Raw genomic sequence first — 9304 nt, forward strand, 5'->3', positions numbered from 1 at the left:
AGATATTTTAAATATGTTTTAAATTGTTTTAAATTGTTTTTCCAATTTAATGTTTTTTTTCACAGCATTTAAACTCTGTGATGATTGTATTCTTTTAATTGTGAGCCCCTTGGGTCCCCTTGGAGAAGAAAGGTGGCATATAAATAACATACTGACGTACAGAAATAATGGAATAAAAACTGACCCTGGAGCTACTTGCTTTCTGTCTTCAGGGAACATTTACTATATCAAGATTGTTGTTTTTGTTTTGCTGGTGAATTCTTGCATGTTGTAGAGCAGTGGTTCCCAAACTTTTTGGGACCGCAGACCGGTTGGGGGGGCTGGGCCCTGTGCGTGGGGGGGGGCTCCCCGGCACTCATGGTGTGTGTGTTGCACTTGCCCACATGCGCAGGAGTGCAGCATGTGTGTGAGCATGGCATGCCCCTCTGCGAGCTCAAGACACCCACCATGTGGGCAGGTGGGGGGGTAGATCCGTCTCCATGGCCCAGATCCAGCAAGCCCAGGGACCAGCAGCAGGCCACGAATGGGGGGGGGGGGGGTTGGGGACCCCTGTTGTAGAGGATTCTGGGATGTGTTGTGGGATGTACTATTGAGTCACGCAAGCCAGGCTTACTAAGCCTCACTGTCTTGGTGTGTGCGCATTCCAGAACACAGAACATGCTTCTCCACACTTAAATCTGCAGTTAGGGGTAGAAAAGCTGTCGGTTTGGGATGTTTTTCTTCCGTGATTTCAGACTTCACTGAGAAAACTGGATGATCTTCTAGGGCAGGAGCCCCCAACCCCTGGTCCGCGGCCCAGTGCTGGTCCAACATCATGGCAGGACTGGGCCATGGAGACAGCTCTCCCGCCCCCACGCACCCAACACGTACAGACAACTTGCCCACCCATATGCATGGGTGCCTCACCCACCCACAAATGCACCTCGCCAATCCAAGCATGCGTGCAAGCGTGCCCTGCCCTGCCCTGCCCCTTCACTCGCACACCTCACCTATCTGCACATGTGTGTGAGCATGCCCTGCCCATCTGCGCATGCATGTGAGCACAGCCCACCCATCTGCAAACACACCCCCACCTGCAAGCACAGACCCCTGCCCCCCAAACCGGTCCACAGTTCAGAAAAAGTTGGGGACCACTGTTCTAGGGGACTCAAAGATTACTTGGAAGGAGAGCTTGGAAACATGATTTTTCACTGGCTGGCAGAGTCTGGCAGTCTTAGTGGGTATTTTAGCTCTGCCTGCAACACATTTTGGACACCTCTGACTAAATAACAAGAGAAGCTGCATTTCAGTTTGCAGAGTGCAGGAAAACAGATGCAAGTGTGGAAGATGTTTTTATCAGGCCTTGGATTTAAAATTCTTGCCTCTATTTTTCTGTTTCACAGAACTACCTACGGGTTGCGTTCCAGGAAGTAAACAGTGGGTGCACAGGAAAAACCTTGCTAGTTCGACCGTATATTACAACAGAAGATGTGTGTCAGCTCTGTGCTGAGAAGTTTAAAGTGGACAATCCTGATGATTACAGCCTGTTTCTTTTCATCGATGACACCTGGCAGCAGCTGACAGAAGACACCTATCCTCAGAAAATCAAAGCTGAACTGCACAGTCGGCCACAGCCCCAGGTCTTCCATTTTGTTTATAAGCGCATCGGCAGTGACCCCTATGGGGCCATTTTTCCAAATGACAACAGCGACCACACTTCATAAAGTTGACACTTCTCTTTGCTGTATTTTAAGTGCTGAAAAAAATCCTTTATGCACTGAGTGAATTGGTTTTGACAGTAAGTGTTGTTCAGGTTCCTGAACTAAATGCCCAGTAAGTATATGAACAACTCTTCTCACTGACTATAAATCAGGTGGGCAAAATGAAGCCCCATGTGTCAATGCAAAAAGGGGGAAAAATGTGTTTTCTCACTTCTGGAAGCCTTTAGGAGTGGTTGTTTTGCAATAAGGTGGGAGCAGGGCTCATTACCCAAACAAATCCACAAAAATGAATCTGGAAATGAAATTCTGACAACACTCAGTTTTGATATTTTTGTACTTTTTGCTCATTGTTAGGGCTGCTGGTGTAGCCTCCAGTAATTGTGGCTTTAATACTGACCCTCTGGCCCCTCCAAAGCTACCCCTCCCTGCTGTAAATAAGCATAAACAGAACAATTAGGAAGTTGTACACTGTAGAACAGCAACACAACAGTGTACTGTCACTGGAGCTGACCTTCATGGATCTTGGTCTTCTCAAATACAGTGCAGTATATCCATCTGCAAATCTGTACTGTATTTTATTCATATCCTTAGTTCAAGCACTATTTTCATTTAAATATTCTGATGGACAGACCTTTTGTAAAGTAGCTGGTAGACTGTCCATCTCAGCAATACTATCCGATGCAGGGCATCAGTAATCTCTGTTACATGGATGGTAATAGCCTTCTTGTAAAATAGTTGTTTCATTATTATTATTACTTTACAGAAGGCGACATGATTTTATATATTTCACAGAAATTTTATAGCAGTTGCAGGTTAACTGTCATGGTTAGTTTTAAAATATTTTTTTAAACTATGAAATATTCTATAATTATGCATGTGATTTTTAACACTTAATATACAAAATAAATCTCTTGCTGGTTTTAGAGTATTACAATGAATATTTTTGTGATATTTTTTGTCTTTTTATACCCTGATTTAAGGGCTTCTTTTAAGTATCAAACATCAATTTTTTAAAAAATTGATATGATTCTGTAAACAATTTGAATTTTTGACATTGGCTGCCAAAGCCTTCAAAACCTGATTTACCAATTTATGAATTATTATTTGTATACTACAATCTTGAGCGGACAGGAAGAAGATTGAGATATGAGGGATTTGAAATGTGTGAATATAAAGAGCAGGGTAGTGTAAGGAGGTAGGAAGCCTGCTTTAGGAATGAAAAGTGTCAAGGGACGTGTTCAGAATCACTTAATACTATTAGATGCTCCTTAATACACATTAACGAGTGTTGTAGTGCAGAGCTGAAGACAAAGAACAAGGGTAACTGGGATGGGTTTTTTATCCTCTTGTGGTTCAGTGTATGATCGTGGGATGCTGATTCTGCTTCCTGATGGACATTGCTAAGGGTAAAAGCGGGTTATAGTTACTCAAATAAATACAGTGACATTGTGAAGAAAACTAGTCTGCTGGTTCAGGCTATTTTCAGAATATGGTTGAAGGAGACTGGGAAAAGAAACTGTTTTAAAATATTGTAGGTGTGCAAATACTGACTTGACATCTGTTGTGTCAGAAACAGCAGCAAGATGAATTGAAGCATTTAACTGTTTTATACACACTGAAATTAGTAACATACATTAGACTGTGGCTGAACAGATAAATGTTGGTTTCAGTAGGTACTGAGATACAAGTTGTAAGTTTCTGTCTAAAGGTAACAGGAAAACGACTCATTGGGCTTAGTCTACACATGCAGCTGAATGATGTGGGAGTGAATTTTCTTTCTTTACTTTTCTCCACCATTGTGTTAGAGATTCCCCCCTCCCTTTTAACTTGCAGTTTTTTTTAAAAAAAAATGTAGCGAAAGTGTCTGAAAATGGTATCACCTATAAGTAACCTGGTATAGCTGAGTCTATTTGCTTAATCAAAAACCTGATTCACTTGCTAGTTAAGATTAGACTTTAGCTAACAATCCTGTCTTTGATGATTGGGAATATGTTCCATTGAATGCCATAGCAGTGTTTTTCTAATAAAAGTGGCTAGATTGGGTTGCTGGCAATGGAAAGGTAACGCTGAAACTGAATGTGCCACTCCATCTTTTTTACTGCAGTGTTGCTCAACCAACGGTACATGTTACCACTGATGAGACACAGAAGCAGTTTAGTTGGGATGCTGGCTTTTCATAACAACTAGAATTTAACACTCCCTCAGTTTCCCTGATCTCTTGCAGGTGGGACATGCTGTTTCCTACCATCCCCAGCTGCAGTTGACTGCTCATCTGTGATCTTTTGGTTACAGGCAATAGTAATCTTGGACACTCGTGTGTTTCCCCTACCCCATTACCTCTGCACACCAGCTTGCCTTAAATTGTAAATGTAATAGCAAAATGCCTATAACTATTGAAGTTTTCTCCTCAGAAGAAGATAGGTTTTTGTTTCTCTCATGGTGATACCCAAGCTATTTAACAGAGTAATTGGTGGAGTCTCTAAAGAGTTGAGAACCACTGCTATTATGTACAGCAAAACTTACGAATTTTCTTCATCACATATAGAACCATGGAGCCAAAAACATGGTTAGTTCCACTGATGTGGGAGAAACTACATTCCAGCCTTAAATATGGTAATTATGTAACATTGTATGAAATCCAAACATTAATGTGCTCTGTTGTGGCAGTTACTGCAGACTAGCAGAAATGGGCAAAATTCAGGATATTGCACCGGAGTTAGGAATGTTCCTAGACTTCACTAGTTCACAAATTAGCAACTTAAATTTTCCATTACGATCACCATTTAATCTGGGAAAATGGGTAACACTAGATTTGTAGAATAAACAGCACCTCTATAATAAGCATAATCAAATCCACAGATATGTATAATGTGTTCTTGAAAATCCTGGATCATAATGTAATGAACTTACCCAAATCCAGAATTTTCAAGAATGTTGTCTGTCTGGGTAGTGAGGGTGTCTTCAAAGCCACTTGACTGCTCTCCTTTGCCAAACTCTTCATTGGTTATGAAGTTTAAAAGAATGTTGGTGTCTGTCCCCAGTACATAAAAATCTATATGCTTTGTACATTGATTTTGTCACACATCTGTTACACTGACATGTGTTTATGTTGTATTTCATTTTGTAAATGATAAAGCAGTAGTTTTGCACATAATACTTTGTAGTACTTTACCATAATATATATGTATGTGTGTATATATTTATGTGTGGAAGAGGACATTCTGAATTTAATTCTTCATTATCAGCTACACGGATTTAAAGAATTAGCTGTTTTGAATGGAGGTTTAGATAGCGAACCTATCTAGATAGGGAAAACCCATCCTTAATTTTTCTGGAATTACTAACTGGCAACTGAATGTGTAGACTAACTGCTTCAAAAATGGTGGCAAAGGACAAGAAAGAATTATTTCACAAGAAGGAGTTCTTTATCTGTAGACCTTGGAACTGTAATATTGAGCAACCATATCTTAATGCTAGGAGAGTCCCCAGAATTCTTGGCAGGTGTCCTGTGCCAGGTCAGCTTCTTAAAGGTGATTTCCAAAATCCAGGCTGCAAACACCATTAGGGGTGTGGTTTCAAACTCCTCCCCTGGGAGCTATTGGCTGGTTTTACCATTGCCATTCTAGTAAGTTATCATGGCTTTGTGGGTTTTCTCAGTCCTAGTCTTAGTCATTATTTCATGGGGCCACCATTTGTTCTAAGTTACTTGATAACACATATCATTTTTGGGGATGTGAGGTATGTCAACAAGTCAATCACGACTTATGGCAACCCTTTCCAGGATTTTCTAGGTATAAAATACTTGGAAAATACTATTCTATTCTTCTATGGGCACTGAAGGTTTGTGCAGCTTACCCAAGTTTACACAGATTTATTCTTCTCCCTCTTGGCTCTACAGAAGTGTACCTAGTACAACAAGCTATCCAGCCAGTTACATCTTATATCCATGTGCCAGACATGGCTAGTAAGTTTCAGTTAGCAAATCATATTATGGATGCAGGTTTTGAAAATCTATATCATACTGTGTGGAAAAGTACATAGAAAACAGATTAACTTGTTTGATATTTTTCATTTATGTAGTGGTGGAAATCTGCTTATATGAAATTGTGAGCCGAGAGCCTGGATAGACTGAGCACAAATTCAAGCTGATTTTTTTTAAAAGTGGTTTTTGCTTTGCTTCCTCTACCAGAGTCAACTTGACTTTGAACCAATGCTTATTTATAACAATCCCATGTGCTTTGCTGTGTGTGCTACCTACTCCTTCCCCTCTCATGCAGAGATCAAAACAACTAGTATTTCTTGTCATTGCCTAAGAACCAACACTTAATTATTCTTTATATCTTTTTTTCCTTAAAGAAACTTACTTAATGGATTAGAAGTGCCTTGCTTGGTAACTCTGCTGCATAGCTGTAATTGTTATGCTTTAAATTCCTGCTAATTCTCAGTCAATTTCAATGGGCAACTACATTACAGTGAAAAAACTAAAAGATAGTTGAGTTTAAACTGTTGAACAGCAAGCAGAAGTTGACAAAGTAAGAATTAAATTGAAACTCACAAAAGGTTCGTAGTTGTACCTTTTTAAAAAATGCACTATCTTTTTTTTTGCTATTTTAAATTTTTTAATATATTTTATTTCTCTCTGTCCTAAGAAACAAATGACAGATTTTGAAATTCCTGCATAACAGTAAATGAATCATAGAATAATGGAATTGGAAGGGATCTATAAGGCCATCAGGTCTAACCCTATGCTCAATGCAGGAATCCACATCAATGTATATCTGACAGATGGTTGTCTAATGACCTCTTTAATGCCTTCAGCATTGCTGCACTCACTACCTCCTGAGGTAACTAGTTCCATTATAGTACTGCTCTAGCAGTTAGGACGTTTTTCCTGATATTCACTAGAGATGGGCATGAATTAAATAAATAATCACCAAATTCATTCAAAAACCACCAATTTGTTCATTCATATTCATACATGTCAATGCCCCAATGAATACAAATCAACAAATTTTTAGTGATTTTGTATTCGTTTGGTTATAAAATATAAAACACACACCAGCACCTAGAGAAACCAAAATTCCAGGGAAGCTTCCTCTGACATTCCTCTACAATTCCTCCATATTTGGTGAAGACTGAGTTTCAGACGTCGAGTTATGCACCCTCAAAGAGCCCCCCAAGAAAGTGTCCCCCAGCACCTAGAGACCAAAATAACAGAGAAGCTTGTACTGACTCTTCTACAATCCCTCCAAGTTTGATGAAGATTAGGTTTCCCCTAAGCCTGCTGCTAAAGGGGGAACCACTTTGTCAGTGTATAACTTGGATGTTTCAAACCTAATATTTACCAACCTTGGTGGGATTGTAGACGAGAGTCAGTACAAGCTTCTCTGTGATTTTGGTGTCTCTAGGTCCCTGGGGGCCCCTCTTGTAGGTGTATAACTCAGATGTCTGAAACCCAAACTTCACCAAATGTGCAGGGCTTATAGAGATGCTTCCCTGTGAATTTGATGTTTCTAGGTGTTTGGGGGGTATTTTATAGGCTTTAAAAGTAAATTCATCAGGAAAAAATAGGAAATTCTTAATTTGTGATTCATCAGCCTTGATGAATCATGAATCAAAATAACAATTTTTCTGATTCATGCCCATCTCTAATATTCAAACAAAATCTGGCTTCCTGTAACTTGAGCCCATTGTTATGTGTCCGGCACTCTGGGACGACTGAAAACAGATCCTGCCCCTCCTCTGTATGACGATCTTAGTATTTGAAGAGTGCTACCATATCTCCCCTCAGTCGTCTTTTTCCAGGCTAAATATGCCCAATTCCTTCAGTCTTTCCTCAGAGGGTGTGGTTTCCAGTCCTCTGATCAACTTTGTTGCCCTCCTGTGAACTTGTTCCAGTTTGCCAGCATCCTTCTTAAAGTGTGGTGTACAGAACTGGACACAGTACTCTAGATGAGCATGCTGTCTGCTGGACTCCTCTTCCAAGAGTCTGGAAGTGGTTTTGCGGTTCCACTGGTGAAGAATGTCTTCCTCTTCTCCTACCAAGCCTAACATTAAGCACCCCCTGCTTCCTTGAAAGAGGCCATCTTGGCCCATTCCCAGTTGCTTGAGGATTAAAATCCATTGGTTGAAGCATATTGACCACACACATCTCTCCAGAAGCCATGCTCTACTGCTGTGGGCAAAATCTGACAGAAAACCCCTTCCACCACATACAACCGTCCAATTGATTCACAAATACAAGGTTGTTCTTTGTCTGAACCTCACTTTCTTGTAGAAGGTGGCATATTCTTTTAATCTGCCTCAAGACCTGATCTTCCCGACCTTCTATCCCAACCCAACGACTACCTTAGAGAGGACTCTTTACACTCTAGTTGTATGACAGGCACTTTCCTTTTACATCTCGTGAACGGCGACATTTCTTCAAACTAAACATTTATCTGTCTGCTATGGGCCCCTAGGCCATCCAATATGTATCCAAAGACTGTCAAAGTGAAGCAATTCCAGTCTTAAAATGTGCTGCGAACTTGATGGACCCCCAGTTCACCTCACTCAATCCAGGCCATGACAGCATCCACTGCCTTTCTAAAGGAAGCCATGCTACCAGGCTATCTGTAGGGCTGCTGCATAGTCCCAATTGCCTAATTTATAGAATACTGATGTGATATAATTTTGGCAGCACTGTTCACAATTCACCAGTGATATCTACCCTTCTTCCAATTATAGGCTCACTAATCTCCCGTAGTGGATGAGTCACAGAGATCACAAAATACTGGAGACAGGCATGGACTGCTGCTTTGGCGGTTTGTGCTGGGTTGTTTTTCAGCCAAACAGGTATGTGGCATTTCCCAGCTCTGCTTCCTTTGACAGGGGCCCACTCAGAGATAGCATCCGGAGGAAACAGGGCAGGGAAGCCAAGGTATCGCCTCTGAGTGGATATCAACGGGAGGAGGCAGGGCTGTGAAGCACCGAACACCTGTTGAGCCGAAAAATGAACTGCCAAACTCTTCATCAAATAAAGATGATAAAAAAACTTGGGGTGAAGGTCATTATTTCAAAAATTGGACCAGTTGTTCTTCCCATGTGTCATGAAGTTACTCAGTCAACAAGGCAAAATGAAGAAAGCCGGCAAAAGAGATAAGGGAGGGAAAAAAGCCCTCCTGGGGAAAAAGCTACAAAATGGTACCTCTCTCCCCTCTGCCTCATGTGGACTTGATCCTCTATTTTGTCTTGTTGGTAATTTAGGGTTTTTTAGCCAGATCTGGCCCTATTTTGGAACCCATCCCAAGCAGATGCAGAGTTTTGGAGAACTAAGGAGTTCGTTTTCTCACTTTTTACTGATCCAATAAAAGCATAGCCTAATCTCAAATAGTTTCTATGAATTGATCACCTGGCCAATTTTGTAAAGACTAGTAATATTATTTGTTACCCAAAAATCATGAGTAACAAGATTTCTTCTGCCTAGTTACTTTCAAGCTCCGGTTTTCGGATAAGGAGGGAGAAAACTTTTGTCTGAATATACAGTGCATTTTATTTGGTCATTTGCTTCCTGTTTAAAAAATCTGTTCCTTTTCTGAGCAGATGTTATTATCTCATGTAATATT

General features: G+C 40.6%; 1 protein-coding gene across 3 annotated transcripts in view; it reads left to right on the forward strand.

Moving 5' to 3' along the window:
- RIN2 (Ras and Rab interactor 2) overlaps nt 1–4854 on the forward strand; it is a 73068-nt gene extending 68214 nt beyond the window's left edge. For all 3 annotated transcript variants that reach the window (XM_020790518.3, XM_020790517.3, XM_020790519.3), the window contains one exon: nt 1383–4854. In XM_020790518.3, the coding sequence (XP_020646177.3) occupies nt 1383–1703 (321 nt within the window). In that variant the 3' untranslated portion in view covers nt 1704–4854. The remainder of the gene's footprint in view (nt 1–1382) is intronic.
- The last annotated feature ends 4450 nt before the right edge of the window (nt 4855–9304 follow it).

The sequence above is a fragment of the Pogona vitticeps genome, chromosome 4, assembly GCF_051106095.1.
Source record: "Pogona vitticeps strain Pit_001003342236 chromosome 4, PviZW2.1, whole genome shotgun sequence".
NCBI lineage: Eukaryota > Metazoa > Chordata > Lepidosauria > Squamata > Agamidae > Pogona > Pogona vitticeps.